The 21,082-nt window shown below is 40.5% G+C and overlaps 1 protein-coding gene across 3 annotated transcripts in view; it reads right to left on the bottom strand.

Moving 5' to 3' along the window:
• The window catches only part of LOC126185090 (uncharacterized), a 427,180-nt gene that overhangs the window by 88,470 nt on the left and 317,628 nt on the right, over nt 1–21,082 (bottom strand). For all 3 annotated transcript variants that reach the window (XM_049927887.1, XM_049927888.1, XM_049927889.1), the window contains exon 3: nt 9,318–9,376. In XM_049927887.1, the coding sequence (XP_049783844.1) occupies nt 9,318–9,376 (59 nt within the window). The remainder of the gene's footprint in view (nt 1–9,317; nt 9,377–21,082) is intronic.

Here is a 21,082-nt window from a genome sequence, read left to right as displayed (position 1 = left end):
CCGCATTATGAGACATGTGACACTGTACATTTATTACACAGTGGGTTGCAAAACGGGGTGATACCCATGGGGAGGGGGACAGCCACATTCTTGCAGTGAGTGAAAGTAATTTCTGGTTGACTACATCATGGGAAACTTCAACTCTGCGGTAGCTCAAAGCGCCAACTTGTACTGCTCTAAAGTGCTTAACATCCCACAACTTCTTGGATTGATGACGAGTCCAGCTGTGAACACTTTGGTTTGTGATTATTATTAGAGAACTTGGAAAATCTTGTTACTGGCATTGGTAACATGTTCCTTAGCAAGAAGGATGTAAATGTACATACGTGCATTACAGAACTATTTTGTGACAATATTATGGCGGTTAAAATCTATGATCATATGCGCGTTAGTTTGCGTATTTAAAGAAGGAAATTTGCGTTTAACAGTTATTTACCTCGTAAATTCTCCAAGTTTATTTCTGTGAGACACTGTGAATGCAAAAATATCATTTCTCCTTCTCTTTAGCTACAGCGTGACAGCAAAAGCAATGCTGGGCAAAATCGGCAAGGAAGCACTTAAAAATCCAGTGGCCATGCCATATAAAGTGGAATTTACTGACGTTAAAATGAATGTTCTCATGGAACAACTACCTGGAATACCTCATGTACACGACTATTGCCTTATAGATCTAGATACAACGCAAGATTTTGATGGCATTTTAACAAAATTGAGATGTGTAATTACCTAACATCAACCCACAGCTTCTGTGAATGATGAGACTATCAAGGAAACAGGAACGTGATTATGCAGTCAGTCTCTTTTACTTCGTGAGAGACATAACAGCAGACCGATAGCTTTGTTGGGCTGAATTTTACGCCAACATTGCAAGATTTTGATGGCATTTTAACAAAATTGAGATGTGTAATTACCTAACATCAACCCACAGCTTCTGTGAATGATGAGACTATCAAGGAAACAGGAACGTGATTATGCAGTCAGTCTCTTTTACTTCGTGAGAGACATAACAGCAGACCGATAGCTTTGTTGGGCTGAATTTTACGCCAACATTCTGACCTGCACTGGTGCCGCTGGGAGCTTTGAATGACTGAACTACGAAAGTTATGCCGTTACATCTATTAGCAGTCTAGTATTAGCATTATCGGTATGTGAGTGATAAAGATCATGTACATATCTGTCTCGTTGGATGTGTGATCTGCTCCATAGTTCTCGTGGCCGGGTACGACACTGATTTCGACCCAAAATTCGTTGATTGCAACAAAAAAATCGTTAATTTAGTCGCAAAGCTGACTGCTTTTCACATTAAATTCAGTGATTTCGAGAAAAAATTGGCTGAGTTCGCCACAAAAATGACTGATTTCTGTAACTAAACACAATATTTTTTATACGTCACTTTGTTATGACTGTGTGTGTGTGTGTGTTATGAAGTTCAAACTAACTTAAAAGCACACCGGTCTCACTCCCCAGACATAACAGAAAATATCAGGGAAAACCTCAGTTTGCTAGTATGAATGCTCCCCAAACATAGCGCCATCACTTTAAAGTTCAACGAGTAGTTGTTAATGCACTGTATATGTATAAACGTAGTCGGACAGTTCATAATGGAAGCGACCGTGCACAGCATGCAGTCTCTGCAGAGAAACTTCAAAAGAAACAGTGTCTACTGCATAGTAGGGGTGATAGGGTAAGAGTATTCATTTTGTCTTACCCCTTTTCAATTCGAGGACTTTGCTCTGTAACTCACATTCTTGTGATTCCCTATAGGTTCTTCTATATGCCGTTTATTACACACTTTTTTCCTATAGCCTATACCTTTTTTCTTAGAGTTTCAAACATCTTTTCGGTACCCCATCAGAAATCCTACCCTCTTAACAGCCAAACGTGTCGCTGAATCTCACCACTACTGCAGGAACGCTTTAGGAATATGCTCGAAGGTTATCAAATGTTGGATGAATTTGCATAAAGCCATATCGAAAAGTATCTCTTAGGCGTGTTTCTCACTGAGACGATAGGATATACAATACGATATCCAGTGCAGCTCACGATACTATGCAGAAACAGCCTGCGTTGGCGGAGTGCATAGAAACGTACTTGAAGTGGCTTAACTGGTTCACACCTTGACAATAGCAATTCTGTCGTATCACCTGGCGCAGCACGGAGTGCTAGTTATTAAATGCAACTGTGTCATACGATAGTCAGGCAGGGCAATTTCAGGCCTGTGATGTGCCTCAAAAATATTGATTCGTGTAGATGAAGCAAACGTGTATCCAAAGCTGTAGTCAGTGTCTCGCCAAAACTTTTACTTTTCCCATAAAAACTTAAAAAACCACTGTCTTTTGATTCGTGCATTGTGAAATCCTTCCTTCTTATTCGATTTTGAGGAAATTATTTGGTAAAAAAACTGATTTTTTGCATCTTATAATCTGATATCACATCTTGGTTATGAAATGGTCTTCTTTTCGCTATTGACTGTGGTTATTGTGATATTTCGAAATTAAGTAAAACACAGTGTGTATTTTGTAAAGTTGGCAGAAAAAATGTAGTCTCTCGCTAGTTTATGTTTCGTGCATTTTATGTCATACAATTCTTTGGACCAAATGTAGTCAACATATCGAAGTTGTTTCCAATGCTGGAAAAGGAACCAACTCCTTTCCAGTCTTTAGTAAATATGTGATATATTAGGAGGTTGTCTGTGATGAAGCTGATTGTGATGCGCCACGTGTGTGGCTAGTATCACATGCTCTCTGTCTTGTTCCTTGTCATATCACTCCCGTGGGAACACAAGTGTCGCATCATGCAACCTTCATTGCAACCTGTCCTATTGCATATTGTATTATCTTACTGAGAACTATGTCTTCCAGAAGGAACTGAACTGACACTGTTTGCTGATGATACAAGCATAATTACTAATCCAGTAAAACAAAACTCCACTTGAAAGTGATACAAATAATGTCTTTGGAAAAGTCATTAATTGGTTTTCTGCAAATGGGCTTGCTCTAAACTTTGAAAAAACACAGTGCATCCAATTTTCTGCTGCAAAAAGTACAGTTCCTTCAATAAATATAACACATCAACAGAAGTTAGTAGACAGGGTAGAGCATACTAAGTTTTTGGGGGTACATATAGATGATAATCTTAATTGGAAAATTAATATTTTGGATCTTCTAAAGCGACTAGGTTTAGCAACTTTTGCAATCACAACAATTGCCAATTTTGAGGATACAGAAATTAGTAAACTAACATACTTTGCATACTTTCACTCTCTTATGTCATACAAAATAATATTTTGGGTTAACTCAACACTTAGACAAAAAGTATTCACTGTTCAAAATAAAGAGGCTAGAGCAATGTGTGGGGTTCATCGCCGCACATCTTGTAGGCATCTTTTTAAAAGATTGAGAATTCTTACAAAAGCCTCAGAGTACTTTTACTCACTAATGAAATTTGTTCTCAACAACATGGACCAGTTTAAAAACAACAGTGACATTCATGATTATTATACCAGAAAAAAGAAAGACTTACACTATCCTTTACTCAACCTATCTTTGTCACAGAAAGGGGTAAAATATGCTGCTATAAAAAGTTTTTGACAAATTACCAGATGAAATAAAATGTCTGACAGACAACAGTAATAGATTCAAAAATAAATTGAAATCATATCTCCTTGACAACTTCTTCTATACCATGTATGAATTCTTGAATAGAAATAAATAAATCTATTAATATAGTATATGCATGTTGTGCCATTTAAGGGAATGGGGTAAATAATAGAGATATTAATCTTTAACACTGTGCTGTAATATATATTAGAAAATCTTGTTTCATGTGTACATTTATTGTGCACTTGACACATTCCACATCAAAACTGCTACCGTACCGTGCCGTTGATCAATGGAATGGAACATGCAACCAAATAACTAACTAACCAACCATAATGTTAGCGGATGTACTGACAGTTATGGGCAGTCACAGGATCGTGTGTATGTCTAAAAGGTAATCAGCAAGTATGCTCCAAAGAAGTCGACAACGGTCAACTGTTGGAAGAAGTTGTGACAAGCTGTAGCAGAAAATCTCCAAGACCATTTATTTCATGTTGATACATATACATATTGATAAAAGTCGGTTTTGAGAGTTCTCTATATAGATCTATGTAATGCTACTGCGAACACAGACGAAAAACAATAATATTCGTAGTAAATGTAACTGCATGTAAAGAAGTGTAAATTAAGTTACACTCCCTATTGACACTACAGTCTGTCAGCGATGAAGCTAATTTCTGATGTGAACTACATGATATTTCTGCATCTGGCATACTTGTAATCAGCTTTGGTAGAAAACAAGCCATTCATTATAGTTTTTGTGAGGAACTGCTTAGAAATGCAATGCTAGCCTGAACACTAAATCACTTTCTGCTTATAAGAAGACTGAATCGAGTTCAGTGCATTGTCTGCATCGATATTATCAGAGACATAGCGCTAGCTCACACCAAAAAGTCTATAAATCAGTAGTGGCCTACACTTTGATATTGATAGCATGTTAATAAGTCACGCCTTCTCGCTCCTCGACTGCCTCCACAGTCGCATGACTTGGGTACAAAGCAGGGTTGCCAGTAAGCATCCTGTAGATTTTGAATTTCATTATCTGACTAGTTCAGACAGTGTGTATCGTAGATTTTTTAGCCGCTATTCTCAGGAAATATTTCGATAAATGAGGTGGAAACTGTTGAGGCAGTAAAGTTTCCACTGTGTTATATTTACATGGCAGCAGGCGTGGAAAAATGTTGTCTGAAACGTCACATTTTGTCATTTTTCATTCTTTTTTTGAGAACTTTCATTACAAAAAAAACAGCCGTTACAACACTACCCTCCTTTCCAGAATTTTTAGGAACTGTAGCTACTATATGCTCTTAGGCAAGGGTGACCAATATTTCAGATCACGGACCAAACGCGGACCCGAGTGCCAAAGCACAGACTGTCTGAGCGAGAGGAGAGGGAAGAGGGGAAAACAGCGAACGCGCTGCATTTAAATGGCATTGCAGTCGCACTGTATGTGACTTGGTTTTATGTTTCACATTTCTCAGCATCACAGATCACAAACAAAACAAGGTTTCGGTATTCATTAATTATTTTTGGGGATCTGGAGGCATACATTTTACCTGGCACAAACTGTCAGCATACTGACAGAAGGAGACAATTTCACAGTTTCGCACTTAAGTTGCCATTTAATCGTGACTTATTTATTTTCACAATCGAAGAAAGGTCTTTCACACAAATATGTCGATCGAAATATTGTACCACTTTTGCAACCGCATTATGGAGACTTGGAAAAGCTACATGAGGAAAGCAATGTAGAGGTCCTGGACAGTTTCAACATAAAAAGATTTGTCACCGAAAGTGGAATTATATTGCAGGTCAATCACTTACATCTGCATATGCAAAGTTACCCTAGCAACTGAAACGGCAAACGGCCTCGAAAGCAGCTCGAAAACGAGATAGAAGGCTGACAGTGTCCTCAAAACTATCCTTTTAACTCTTGCAAGGCCACAATGAATTCTTGAAACCTCGTGCTTTTTTTTAACGCCAATAAGCTTAGGGAACTGGACTGTCTTTGTCAGAATGTGTCCCTTCTACAACGCGATTTTCTTTTTAAAAGTATCCCCGTCAAATCAGAAAGAAGTTACCTTGCAATGTTTTACTGTGAGAATTGTGCAAACAAGTCCACTTAAAATGCGAAGTCTGCAACCCATACCGGATGTTCTAATTTTCGTTCCTGCACTCCTTTTCCTTCATAAATTCAACAACAGCGAATGAAATTTTCTACTCTGCAGCGGAGTGTGCGTTGATGTGAAACTTCCTGTCAGATTAAAACTGTGTGCCGGACCGAAACTCGAAGTCGGGACCTTTGCCTTTCGCGGGCAAGTGCTCTACCATCTGAGCTACGCAAGCACGACTCGCGCTCCCTCCTCACAGCTTTATTTCCGCCAGTACCTCGTTCTTACCTTTCTTCCAGGAGTGCTAGTTCTGAAAGTTTCGCAGGAGAGCTTCTGTGAAGTTTGGAAGGTAGGAGACAAGGTACTGGCGGAAGTAAAGCTGTGAGGAGGCGGCGTGAGTCGTGCTTTGGTAGCTCAGGTGGTAGAGCATTTGCCCACGAAAGGCAAAGGTCCCGAGTTCGAGTCTCGGTCCAGCACACAGTTTTAAGCTGCCAAGAAGTTTCAATAACAGCGAGTTTTAAATCGAAAATCGTTCCAGGCACCCCCCCCCCCCCCCCCGACTTAATCAACGTTCTATGCAGTAATGTGTGAAGTCACCATATTCTTTGTTCATTTCTATTTAAAACTGTTGCAGCTGACAATGGAGTAATGGATGTGACTTCAGAAACGTACCACCAATTTCTTCAAGTGCTGCATGCCTGAAAATTTAGCACAAAGTGCTTCTTGATGTACAGAGGAATGAAACTCGTCTGTAGATCGTTGTAATTTTTTGCTCTTTCATTGTCGTCTAAACATTTAAATTCTCTCTGCATGCTACTGTAGTGTCGTTTCATAGTAAGTAAGCTGTACCCATCGCTTATGCGAATCTCTCTCTTCTGTCATTTCCTTTCATTTTGAAACAAACTGCCGCTAGACCTGTGAACCACGAAAAAATAGCGAAGGGTAAACGGCGCTGACGCCACGATTCTGCTGAACTCAGATTTGTGCCGACCGAAAAATGCCGCACCGCAATGCTAAATGAAATTTCACGCTGTTTCGGGTACTTACTAGAAGGACCGAGCAAAATGATGTTAGGCACGCTGTCATAAATTATAGAGACGAGTAGTATTCTGGGCATCTTAATGGGTACATATGTCTCCATAAGTAATTAAACCGTGCTACACATTCCGAGAGATCATTAGCCACGAGTTGCATCACCACTAGTGCGTTTGAATAGGTGGCAACTCGCCTGTATGGGCCATGCGAGCTGACTCATAGTTACGGTGCTCAGCCACATGAGTAGTTGGACCACCATGCCTCTCATCCATCAGGAGGTGCTGGAGTCAGGCCCTAAGCTCGCCGACAGATTTTCGTCTTGAATTGCATCACGTAACTAGGCTGGTGACGGCTTCTCTTGTACCACATTATTCTTTTTCATCACCTGAATCTGTGACGGTTTTAACGGCTGCAATGCATCTGATCGCATTGTATGAGTGTTTTTATGTCTGAAATGCAGAGGATACATGTTGGATACATATATGATTCGTCTACCGTACTGGATCTGCTGGCTGGCCATTAAAAAGACTTGCTAGTGCTCGTTTAATACATGCCACCACTCTCCCACACATTAATCATCCGTGGGGAATTTTAAAAACATAGTACCTTGACATTTAGGCTCCAGTGACATTGCACAAGTCTTTCTCCGAAGACGAGTGTGCATCTGAGGTTTTTGAGATTTCCATCGAGACAACCGAAACTATTTAAATAATGGTGGGTGGTGGTGGTGGGACATAAGAGTAGGACATTGCACAACTGATGCCTTTTAAACTTAAGAAAATTTTTAATTCCCGTTCTTTTAAACTTAGCACAGGTGTCCATCCTGGATTTTTGAATTTGCTTCCGTTTTTCAACATGGGATAAAACATATGTCTGCATCTTCCATTTTCAAATTTTCTCGCCATTTTAACTTAGGACACATGGGTTGTGACATCAGAGCAGTCGTGGGTGTGAACACAGCGCTATAATAAGTAACGTAATAGTTGTGGAAATCGGAACCACTGTCCGAGATTTTGAATATCCCGCAGTTCTTAGCGCTGGGCAAGTCGGCTCTTGGATTCTGAAATTGGGACTCATTACAGGAGGGTGGCAGGTAGCATGTTACTGGAGAGTAGAAAAAATGTCTCTAAGCGCTATGGGACTTAACATCCGAGGTTATCAGTCCCCTAGAACTTAGGACTACTTAAACCTAACTACCTAAGGACATCACACATATACATGCCTGACGCAGGATTCGAACCTGCGACCGTAGCAGCAGCGTCGCTCAGGACTGAACCGCCTAGAAGCGCGTGGTCACAGCGGCCGGCCTGGACAGTAGATGCGATCCCTAGTGTGAGTGGCATTTTTTAAAAATCAATAAATGAAATCATTCTAATCATATACCAGTGGCTGTGTCACCATATATTTTTAACCACAAATCATTTTAACCTGAGATTTTACACCCTTTAAAACTGAAGTCAGATTAGCTTTTTGAATGTCCGAACATTATAAAACGTCAGAGTGGTGGTTTACATTCTTTGTGTCTGCACATAAGTACATTAGCACAAGTGAGCTGTGACGTCGGAGTGGTGGGAAAAAGTAAGGATTTTTTAATTTCCAGCCATTTCAAACGTAGTGCAACTGGCTTACTTCCACAATCTTCGACTGTGTTGTCAGAGGGTTGGTGGGGACTAATTAGAGAATAAATGTGGCAACATCGCATGATATCAGTGGCACAGTTTGCAACATAAATATAGATTGTTCTACGAAAGTAGGTCAGATCTTTTAGTGCAGGTTGCCTGTGTGCCTAGCCTCCGTACCTGTACTAGCTTTCCCCAAACACTGTTCTGTATTTAACAGAAGAGAAACAGCCGTCGTGATGACTTGAATAGCTAATGACCATTCATGTAAAACAATGAACGATCGGAAAATCTGTTTGGACTTAACGTGTAAATATATCTATTTCCGACGTTCCCTTTTGTCTTCCAGAAGCCGTGGTTATCTAAAAGTAACAAGAGTCATACACACGAAACTGATGGAAACTTGACACTTCGTAACAGATCGGACGAAGGCAACCGCTACTAGGGCTTGTTCAGACGATAATCTGCCCCCAAGGTACTTCTCATGTGTATGGCACGACTTAAACCAATATTCCTTTATTGCATTGTGTTCCAGACAGTTTCTTTGTGTCACAGTACGTCATAATATGTGGATTAACTCCCATTAATCTCTAACATCGTCATGATGTTTGCAAAATTTACAAGGACTAGTATACCAACTTAAGAGATAACGTGTGGCCATGCTGCTTTTATTCGAGAGACGTATATTCTGATAACTCTGAAGGTACGTTACGAACCAGCGGATCACTTACCGATCCTTATGTGTACATTTGGCTTCTAATACCGCATGACAGCAGGGAATTAAACATATGCTGGATCGTTTTGCCTTTTGAAACATCGTTTCAGAGCTAAATTATTCATGTCACAGCACGCCCTTACATTTAAATGCTCCATAATAACAGGCAGTACGATGATTGTTTATTAACGTATTTTTGGGATGCAAATAGGAAACAGACAACTCTAGAGTTACTCACCCCTGGCACGACAGCTGATCGGACTTTTCCATGATTTGGACAGAAGGCTAACAGGAGCGCTGTAACACAGACAAACACATGTACTTAAACCAGTGCTTCTAGTATAGAAACGTTATGTATAGTTAATACGTTTGACATATTCCAACCTGGTATCTCTGATTTTGCTGTTTATATTTACAACATGTTACCGATTTCAGAGTTGTATGACTTCATCTTCAGACATCAATACAACTGTCTATACCGATGTGTGAAGATGGACTTACATAGTGAATCGGTAACATATTGCATGTGCAACCAGCAAAAGTAACGACAGGCGATTGAAATATTGCAAACATATATTATTAATAAACGCAGGTGAATGGTCACGAACTCCGTTTTTGAAAATGGATCGCACAGAAAAGCAGTATACAACCTGAAAATAGACAAAAATTACAATAACATGAAGGAATGGTCCAGAAGACATAAAATTAGTAACTGCATACGAAATATGAGTTACATCTTCTAACTTATCATCGTCATTACCGGTTATCTAGCGTCTATTACTCAACAAAGTCCTCCTCTAAGTCGAATTTGGTAGTCTAGTGGTATAGTGCGAGCCTGGAGACCGTAAAGTCGCAAGATCGAATCCCGGAATTTTCCAGTTTGCCTTCAGGCTAACCTTCACCTCTCAGTGATGTGAAGATGTATCACTTACGACGCGTGGTTTGGATTCCAAGTTACCTGTAGGTCCACTTCCCCTGGTAGGATTACTGGGATAGGTTAATGGCACTCAAGTCGCTGAAGTGGCGTCCAGTTGAAAGAACATGGGAACCGGAGGATGAACATTTCTCTTGAGGGACTCCCAGCTAGCCTTGTCAACGACTTTCCTTTACTTCCTCCTCTACAATTTACGATCTTCAGCTAAACGCTGCAACATGTGTTCTAACGTAATCTAGCCACTTCTCTTATGACAGACAAGTTCCTGCTTCTTCTAATAGTTTCCCTCCATTGCTCATTGAGCTGCCCTCACTCTTAGAATATTTTTAATGTTTAAAGTTAACGTAACGCTACCACAACTCTAAATTGGTAGAACACATTGCTTATAAACTTTCCTTTCCGGATGCATCAGATTGTATTGAAAATCCTATTTAGTTTACAAACAACAATTGAGGCTTGTGACTCGGAAGCACACTATGAAACACACAGTCTCTGAATAGTTTTCACTTTCGAATTCCACGTCTCATTGTCTCAAGATTAATCTGGTAAAACACATTGGCTGTAAACTTTCCTTTCAGGCGCATCGGAATCTGTTGAAACCCCCGTTTAGTGTACCACCAACACTTGAGGCTTGTGACTTGGAAGTACTTGTTGAAGACTCAGTCTTTGAACAGTTTCTGTATTAAAGTCCACGTCTCACTGTTGCAAGTCTAAACTGGTAAAATACATTTGTTGTAAATTCTACTTTCTGGCTGCATCAGACTGTCTTGAAAAATCTATTTGGTTTACCAGCAGCACTTGTAGCATGTGACCTGGAAGTACACTGCTAAACAGTTGTGGGCTGTTAGCTTCTTTTCTTGTCAATCCAGTCACTGTTTTCAATGGTCCTAAATATAAAAAATTCCTCACCTGGTTGTATTTCCCTTCCGACATATTGACTACATATTATTTTAATCTTGTTGAAATTGATTTTAAAGCCTGTTTCTATCAGCCGTTGATGAACTTCATCTGCACAGTATCGTGTCATCAGCAAAACGAAAGTGTTCCATTGTCGCGTATTCCTCATTCGTTTTCCCAATTTGAGACTCTGAAGCCTTCCTCTAGAACTGATGAGAACAGCTTTTGTGATACGGCAACTCCTTGTCTGACTTCTGATAAATTTAATAGCAACTATTGCACTGACGTATGTTGTTGTGGTTCTCAGTCCGAAGATTGATTTGATGCAGTTCATCATGCAACTCTATCCTGTGCAAGCCTCTTCATCTCCGAATAACTACTGGAACTTACATCCTTCTGAATCTGCTTACTGTATTCACCTGTTGCTCTCCCTTCCCCCCTCCTCCCCCCCTCCCCCCCACTTCTCTCCAGTACTAAATTGGTGTTCCCTTGATGTCTCAGAATGTGTCGTATCAACTGATCATTCTTCTAGTCAGGTTGTACTACAAATTTCTTTGCTCCCCAGTTATATTCAGTACCTCCTCATTAGTTACATGATCTGTCCATCTAATTTTCAGCATTCTTTTGTAGCACAACATTTCGAAAGCTTCTATTCTCTTCATGTCTACACTGTTTATCGTCCATGTTTCACTTCTATATACGGCTACACTCCATACAAATACTTTCAGAAAAGATCTCCTCACACTTAAATCTATACTTGACGTTAGCAAATTTCTCTTCTTCAGCAACGCTCTTTTTGCCATTGCCAGTTTGCATTTTATATCCTCTCTACTTCGGCGATCATCAGGTATTTTGCTGCCAAAATAGGAAAACTCGTCTACTATTTTAAGTGTCTCGTTTCCTAATGTCATTCCCTCAGCCTCACCTGATTCAGTTCGACTACCTTTCATTTTCCTTGTTTTACTTCTGTTGGTGTTGAAGTTATATCCTCCTTTCAAGATACAGTCCATTCCGTTCAGCTGCTCTTCCAAGTCCATAGCTGTCTCTGACAGAATTACAATGTCACTGGCAAACTTTAAAGTTTTTATTTGTTCTCCCTGGTCTTTAATTATTACTCCAAATTTTTCTTTTGTTTCCTTTATTGTTTGCTCAGTGCACAGATTGAATAACGAAGGGGATAGATTACGATCCTGTCTCACTCCTTTCGCAACCACTGCATCCCTTTCATGCCCTTCGTCTTATAACTGCCGTCTTGTTTCACTACGAGCCTTTCGATCTGTGTATTTTACCCCTGCTACCCCCAGAATTTCAAAGACAGTATTCCAGTCAGTACTACAAAAAGCTTTCTTTAAGGTAAATGTAGGTTTGCCTTTCCTTAACCTATCTTCCAAGAGAAGTCAGTATTGCCTCGCGCATTCCTATATTTCTCTGGAGCGGAAATTGGTCTTCCCCGAGGTCGGCTTCTACCAGTTTTTCCGTTCTTCTGTAAGGAGTTAGGGTTAGTATTTTGCAACCAAGAATAATTAAACTGATAGTTCGGTAATGTTCACACCTGTCAGCACCTGATTTCTTTGGAACTGGAATTATAATATTCTTCCTAAAGTTTCAGGGTCTTTCGCCAGTCTCATACATCTTGCACACCAGATAGAACAACTTTGTCGTGGCTAGTTCTCCCAAGACTATGAGTATTTCTAACGGAATGTTGCCTACTCACGGGGCCTGGTTACGACTTACGTCATTCAGTACTCTGTCAAATTCTACTGCCGGCCGGGGTAGCCGAGCGGTTCTAGACGCTACAGTCTGGAACCGCGCCACCGCTACGGTCGCAGGTTCGAATCCTGCCTCGGGCATGGATGTGTGTGATGTCCTTAGGTTAGCTAGGTTTAAGTAGTTCTAAGTTCTAGGGGACTGATGACCTTAGAAGTTAAGTCCCATAGTGCTCAGAGCCATTCATTCATTCAAATTCTACTCGTGCTATCATACTTCCCTTCTCACCTTCATCTAAGTCCTCTTCCATTTCTATAATATTGCTCTCAAGCACATATCCCTTGTAAAGACCCTCTATATACTCCTTCCACCTTTCAGCTGTCTCTTCATTGCTTAAGATTTGTTTTACATCTGAGCTCTTGAAATTCATACGGCTGCTTCGCTTTTCTCCAAAAGTCTCGTTAATTTACGCGTAGGCAGTATCTATCTTTCCCCTAGTGAAATAAGTTTCTAAATCCTTACATTCCAGCCATTCCTGCTTAGTCATATTGCACCTCCTGTCAGTGTTATTTTTTTAGACGTTTGTATTGCCTTTTGCCTGCTTGTTTTGCTGCATTTTTATGTTTTCTCCTTTCATCAGCTAAATTCAATATCTCGTGTGTTACCCAAGTATTTTCATTAGGCCTCTTCTTTATACCTATTTGGTCCTCTGCTGCCTTCATTATTTCATCTCTCAAAGACATACATTCTTCTTCTACTGCATTCTTTTCCCCTGTTCTTGTCAATCGTTTCACAATGCTCCCTCTGAATCTCTTAACAACCTCTGATTCTTTCAGTTTATCCAGGTGCTGTCTCTTTCATTTCCTACCTTTTTGCAGTTTCTTCAGTTTTAATCTACAGTTTATAACCAATAAACTGTGGTCAGAGTCCACATTTGCCCCTGGACATGTCTTACAGTTTAAAATCTGGTTCCGAAATCTCTGTCTTAGCCTTATATAATCTATCTGAAATCGTACAGTGTCTCCAGGTCTATTCCATATATACAACCTTCTTTCATGACTATTAAACTAAGTGTTAGCGACGATTTAATTATGCTTTGTGCAAAATGCTACCAGGCAGCTTCCTCTTTCATTCGTTTCCCCAGTCTACACTCACGCACTATTTTCCCTTCTCTTCCGTTTCCTACTATCGTATTCCAGTCCCCCATGACTATTAAATTTTTGTATCCCTTCACTATCTGAATAATTTCTTTTATCTCATCATATATATCTTCAATCTCGTCGTCTGTGGAGCTAACTGGTATATAAACCTGTGCTACTGTAGTGGATGTGGGCTCCGTGTCTATCTTGGTTAAAATAATGCGTTCACTATGCTGTTCACAGTAGCACATTCCTAATTTTTTTTATCCGTTATTAATCAAAAATATGTTCAAATGTGTGTGAAATCTTATGGGACTTAACTACTAAGGTCATCAGTCCCTAAGCTTACACACTACTTAACTTAAATTATCCTAAGGACACACACCCATGCCCGAGGGAGGACTCGAACCTCCACCGGGAACAGCCACACAGTCCATGACTGCAGCGTTTTTAGACCTCTCGGCTAATCCCGCGCGGACATTATTAATCCTGCTCCTGCAGAACCTCTATTTGATTTTGTATTTGTATCGCTGTATTCGTCTGACCAGAAGACCTCTTTCTTCTGTTATCGAACTTCACTAATTCCCGCTATATGTAATTTTAACCCATTCATTTCCCTTTTCAAGTTTTCTAACCGACCTGCCTGATTAAGGTATCTGACATTCCACGCTCCGATCCGTAGAACGCCAATTTTGTTTCTCCTGATAACGACGTCCTCCTGAGTAGTTCCCTCCCGAAGATCCGAATGGGAGACTATTTTACCTCCGGAATATTTTACCCAAGAGGATGCCATCACCAGATAACCATGCAGTAGAGCAGCATGCCCTTGGGAAAAATTGCGGCTCTAGTTTCCCCTTGCTTTCAGCCGTTCGCAGTACCAGCACAGCAACGCCGTTTAGGTTGATGTCACAAGGTCAGATCAGTCAATCATCCAGACTGTTGCCCCTGCAACTACTGAAAAGGCTGCTGCCCCACTTCAGGAACAATACGTTTGTTTGGCCTCTCAACAGATACCTAACAGATACCCCTCCGTTGTGGTTGTTTCTACGGCACTGCTATCTGTATCGTTGAGGCACGCAAGCCTCCCCACCAATGGCAATGTCCAAGATACATAGGCGGCGGGAAGGGGGGGGGGGGGCATTGACCGATATATCCTTAACATTGGGTGAATCAGATGACCAATGATTTTCTTTCTCAGGGATTTTTATAGAGATTTTGTAGAAACTGAGTGAAAAGCTTTTCCAAAATCGTTTAGTTACAAAGTGGTAGTTCATTGTCCTGTTTCCACTTCTAAATTCAGGAACTTCTTCTGTTAAAAATATAACGTTTTTTCTTTACACTTCTTAGTAAATTAAGTAAGTACCTCGTACATTAAGGTGAGATGGCTGATAGGTCTATAGTTTTTGAATGTCTTATCTGACAATTTTTTTGTAAAGGCGTTTCTGATTTTGTGGAATTCTCTTCTTTCAGCCTTATACAACAATTTGTATGTCAAGGCATCATATCGAAGAGAACTGATGTGCGTTAGTGAAGTACTATATTCAGTGGAAGGGCACTTCCCGTTTAGTTGTTGGCATGCTGTTCTGCTCTACACAATTTTAGTCGACGATACGTTTGTTCAACAAGAAAGCAGTGAGGTCAAGACAGATAACCTATAATAACAGATGTTAACAGCTGCTGCGGAAGATGGCCACACAAACAAACGTATTAGAAGGCATGGTATTTGCTCCGTAGTGAAGCAGTGTTCCACACTGTGGGGAATATCCGAAGCACACCATATCATAATGCACACCTCCAGTCTTGAAAGGGAGAAAAAGAAAACTGACCGCCTGAAGCATATGTAGCCATCAGATAACCGAGACTTTTTCACAAAAATACTTGCTTCCGGGCGGGACGCCTCTAATTGCATTCAATTCGGGAGGCATTTGTGCTTCAGCCTGTCTTTTGGCAGTCTACTGTACAGGCAAAGAGACGTGTGGTTTAGCACTCATCGCGACAGCTGGACAGGTACATCTTTTTGCTGATTCTCAGAATGGCCACGACTTCTTAGAAGCAGATCTTCTCGGCTTTTCTGCACCTCAAGCACTTCACCAATCTGACACGAATTCGTATTTCTTATTCAGGAACTGTGTCGGAACTCTTATCTTGCATAGGATGCCAAACAATTAGATCTGTGTCGAGGCAGGTACAACCTTATCTCTATAGCAGCTCGTTATATATTGAAGTTCTAAGTTGCAGAAAGCATTGATTTTGTTATAGAGTTTACCCTAAACTTGAGGTATTTCCTTAAGGGAGTATGCTCAACTTGTGATGTGATTTTCATTGTCTCCGGCAGATTTATTCTCGACGTTGAAATTGTGTTTGTCTAGACTGTAGCTTTCACTGTGTGTCAGAAATGAAACTATGAAATGAATTTTATTGCGGTTACGAAAAATTGTTATTGAAGGTTTCAGTTATGGGTATGACGTACTATATTTACAGATTTTTATTTCGAAATGGAGTATTTTAATTGAAAGCCTCATCGTTGACGGAAAAGTGGAGCACCCACTCCGGCAAAATCACACAGTTCATCAAACTGACACATAAGAACAAATACTTTATTTCTTTTGGTTTGTGAAGCTTCGCCTTCTGAAATTTTTCGTTTTTCTTTTCCGCCACTCTGTGAGTTCTTATTTTGAAAATTACAAATAATGATAAATAGGTGTAACATGCAAGGCGTTTGTAACGTCTGATGTCAAGGGAAAGAGTAGGGACAAGACGGCAGAATGGGTATACCTTGCTATATGTTTCATAACAACTCAAAACCAACCTGTATATTGCTACCTATAAGTACCATTGTTTGCTTTGATATCAGAAACAAAAACACAAACTGCTGTACGCATGTCTCATCAACGAATGGTTCAAATGGCTTGGAGCACTATGGGACTTAACTTCTGAGGTCATCAGTCCCCTAGAACTTAGAACTACTTAAACCTAACCAACCGAAGAACATCACACACATCCATGCCCGAGGCGGGATTCGAACCTGCGACGTAGCGGTCGCTCCGTTCCAGACTGTAGCGCCTAGAACCGCTCGGCCACAGCGGCCGGCTCATCAACGAATGTATTGCTGCAGTCGTCTGTGGGTAGAAACGTTCAAATTAACAGCCACCAGTCTCTATCCGTCTATTGCAGCCCCACTCTCTCAAAAATCCCTTGAGTCTCTTCTTGAAACTCGTTTCTCATTTCAGATCGCTAGACATTTCGTCGCATGTCTCAGAGCGCCAAGTTTTGACTTCCGTTACGCCTCTCTCGTTTTTTCTCAAGAGGCTTAGGAAACACAGGATACTCATAACTATCCATTCCGCTAAGGCTGATGGTACTGGATACGGTGTTGATCTACTGTTCGTGAACTGGTGTTGCTATTGTCACTTTTCTTAATGGTTGGCTCACGTGGCTACCACTGCTGGGCCACTGGTAACTTCTGGTTGAGGGATGCAGAAGGTAATTTAGTTTCGTAGTGTTTATCTATTTCAACGATTTGTGAATTTTCCTCCTCTCTCTTCATCGTTTCCAACCCCTGTGAAAGAGAGAGAGAGAGAGAGAGAGAGAGAGAGAGAGAGAAAGAGGGAGAGAGAGAGAAGATGAAAAGTGAAATAAAACACAGCATAAGAGTAAGTGAGTAAGGATTGCGTTTCGGCTGTAGTCTGATTAGAAGAATTCAGACTAGATTAATCTCTAATGATTGTACTCTGTTGTATTTTGACAGCGCTCAGACCATCAGCGTGTGACCCGACGCAGCCCAATCTATTCTCCCTCCTTCCCTCCTCCCCCTCTTCTCCTTCATAAACGAACATACAATTTTCGGAGATGTTCGAAAACACAAACACAACAGGTTTCAGAGCTGTTCTAAAGCGCGCGACCACACACACACACACACACACACACACACACACACACACACGTACGCAAAACAATTTCTTAAGTTGTTTCCAATCCAACGACAACTAATGGTGTTTCCTAGAAGGCGGCACAGTCGTGAGGACACATTTTTTAATTATAATGATCAGTAGTGATGACACGAACCAGATGATGACGTCTATCCTTTCCATGTTTTAGAACTGAAGATGCACTGCGCTTTTCACATAATCGTCACAGAGTACTTATTTGTCACGAAGGTAGAATTGTTAGTTTACGGTGGTTATCGGTTTCGGTTTTTCTGCTAGTGAACCATTTGTAGAGGTACAGATGGTGGGAGCTGGCAGTGACCACAGACTTGCACTGTCATCCCGACGGTGGATAAGTAGAGAGGTTCGTCAAGGCGAAGAATATCCGCCACCCGCGACGTTTGGAAGCCGGTGGACGCTATTTCGCGGACGTGTTGCAAGCTGCATTGTATGGAACAGAGTCAAGGAGTGATGCGCCGCCAGATAGCCCGCTTTCCAAGTTCCGTCACTTCTAAAACTCTGGCTGTGACGTCACGCCGTGCCTCCGTGTCAACATCGGAGATGTGTTTTCCGAAACAGACAATCGAGTCAGTTGAAACGGCCGTGATCGTACGAGCCCACAAGTGTATCATGTCAGGGAGATTTTACGGGTGTTACGTGAAAGCAGGTCAACCGTTAGTGATTTAATTGTTCTACATCTGCATTTACCTACGTTCTCCGCAAGCCGTTTTAAGTGCATGGCGGAGTGTAATTTATACCTTCACTGAATGATGCTTCTGTAAGAATCCTAAAGTCAGCCTTAGCAGACATTGATAAGATGATAATTGAAAAGACCTAATGTGCTTCACAGCTAACAATTTTATATCTTAATCTCACAAAACTCATATTATGCTATTTCAAAGAATCAAAAATGAGCTGCTAGCACCAACAGTAGATATTACTAAAGATACACTAAATGAAACATTCTATTGCCTTGGGAGTCAGCTAAATAACAAATCACAACAGAGATAAATTACTCAAGAAGTTGAGTTCAGTGTGCTATGCCCTTAGAATCATGTCTAAAGACAAGAGTACAGGCTTATTTAGCATACTTCCACTGTGGCAGGGCTAATAAAGCAAAGGAAGTGTTTATTCAGTAGCAGGGATCAGTAAGAATACTGTGTGAATTAGATAACCGTAACTTTTGCAGAAACATTTTCATGGAACTTGTAATATTCTTTCACTCACTTCCCAGTACGTTTACTCCTAGAAGGTTTTCTGTTGCTGACGATAAAACTCAGTTTCAGTTGAACAGTTGTGAACACAATTACAATACAAGATAACACAAAGCACATAAAGCGAGAAATTGGGAATCCCAACCAATTGAAAAGAAAATCGATAACATACGTAAGTAGCTCTTTGTTCTAAAATTTATCTGAATATCTAGTTTCGAGGCGTGAAATGTACTGGTACCTATATGGTATGCAGCAGTTGTAAAGCTGCATGACAAGTGGTAAAAAAGCCAAAGCTTCGCCACTCTGGCTACAGGTGGGCCAATAGCGACCGACCGATCACAGTGTCGTCCTGAGCGAATGGCGCCATCTGGATGCGGCACTGAGGGACATGGCGTCAGCATACCGCTCTCCCAGCCGTTGTCGGCATTGCACACCTTGGAGCCGCTACTTCTCGTCCGAGTAGCACCTCAACTGGCATTACGAGGCTGTGTGGACCCCAGTCCAGGCCTCCCATTGAGGGAAAACCCTGGCGGCACCTGGACATGAACTCAGCTCCTCTGCATGCCTGCCATCTACGCTGACCACTCTGCCAGTAGTAATGTGCTGTAAATAGGATTCCGTATTCCCAGATATTCGTAAATATTTTCTTTGCACAATACCATTGTAATCAAACTATTAATATCAAATAAACAGCAACCATCTAACATGACTGAGGAGGAAGTGCATTCTTTTCAGAATAGCTGCTTTCTTTCCAATTAACTCGGTTAAATTTAGTTGGCATAAGCACGAACAGCATTAAGCAATATAGTGATATAATCATTTTGTGCATGTTGCAGTTCATATTTCCGTGGTTGCTAAGAGAAACTAAAGAAGAATTCCGCCTTACGCGAGACACCATTTTGTAGTTTTGTATTCATCCATACAAGTTTCAGCATTTTTGTCGTATCTTAGTGGATTTATTTATTTATTTTCTTTCTGAAATATTGTTGTTACATGTTAAGCTCTTGTGTGGTTTATATGAACTTTCGGCACAAAATATTTACATTTAGAAAATGAGCGATTATTTTCGAACATTTTACAATATTATGCATACAGTACGGAGTTGAGACATATAACACTGAGTTGAGCCATTCTATTTATCATAGCAAGAATGTAATAAGAACAGCTGCAACATTCACACGATGATTATTTCTACAGCAGGCCAGGTATTTTCTTCGCAGCCCTTAAAAAAATTCCAGAACACTACCATCAAACTTCAGAAAAAAATTCAACAAAGTATGTTTCTCCTATAAAGTAATACCCAGCTATGAAACCGTAACTGTGAACAACATACAATTGCAGCACGACAGAAAAAATATATATAAAGTCTAAATCATGTAGGTAAAGCAAGAAAACAGAAAAATAAAAAACCTTTTGATGTTTGCATATGTAGTAGATTTAAAGCTACCAGCATAAACAACCGCCAGCCTTATGTAAGGTATGCCAACAAATGAATACATCGACTTTATTTCTAAATTTACTATAAAACTAAAACCTTTAGACATATCGTAAATGAACAACTTTGAACTTCTGAACTCAGTTGTATATGTCTTAACTCTTTCCTGTCCGCAGCTCGTGGTCGTGCGGTAGCGTTCTCGCTTCCCACGCCCGGGTTCCCGGGTTCGATTCCCGGCGGGGTCAGGGATTTTCTCTGCCTCGTGATGACTGGGTGTTGTGTGCTGTCCTTAGGTTAGTTAGGTTTAAGTAGTTCTAAGTTCTAGGGGACTGATGACCTACGATGTTAAGTCCCATAGTGCTCAGAGCCAACTCTTTTCTGTATGTAAACTAATTTAAAATATTTGTAAATAATCGCTCCTTTTACAAATGAAAAGTTCATATAACCCACAGAAGAGCTTAACAAGCAACAACAGTTTTTCAGAAACCCACTTAAGATTGCATAATAAGTGCTCAAACATGTGTGAATGAAAATAAAACTACAAAATGTTGTCTTACATAAGGTGGAATTCCTCTCCAGTATAGTGGCAGTTATTGTTAATACAGCATATGGATTAAGTTTATATGATTTTGTTGTCCTTTGCTAATGTATAGTTTGACTCGCTCTACAACCCTGAACGCCTTCCTGCCTGATCAGATCTGCGAATCACGTTTAATGACGAATGAATGAATGATTGAATGAATCTCAGTTA

The sequence above is a fragment of the Schistocerca cancellata genome, chromosome 4, assembly GCF_023864275.1.
Source record: "Schistocerca cancellata isolate TAMUIC-IGC-003103 chromosome 4, iqSchCanc2.1, whole genome shotgun sequence".
Lineage (NCBI taxonomy): Eukaryota > Metazoa > Arthropoda > Insecta > Orthoptera > Acrididae > Schistocerca > Schistocerca cancellata.
Note: the sequence above shows the minus strand (reverse complement) of the source record. Positions and strands in the feature narration are given on the sequence as shown.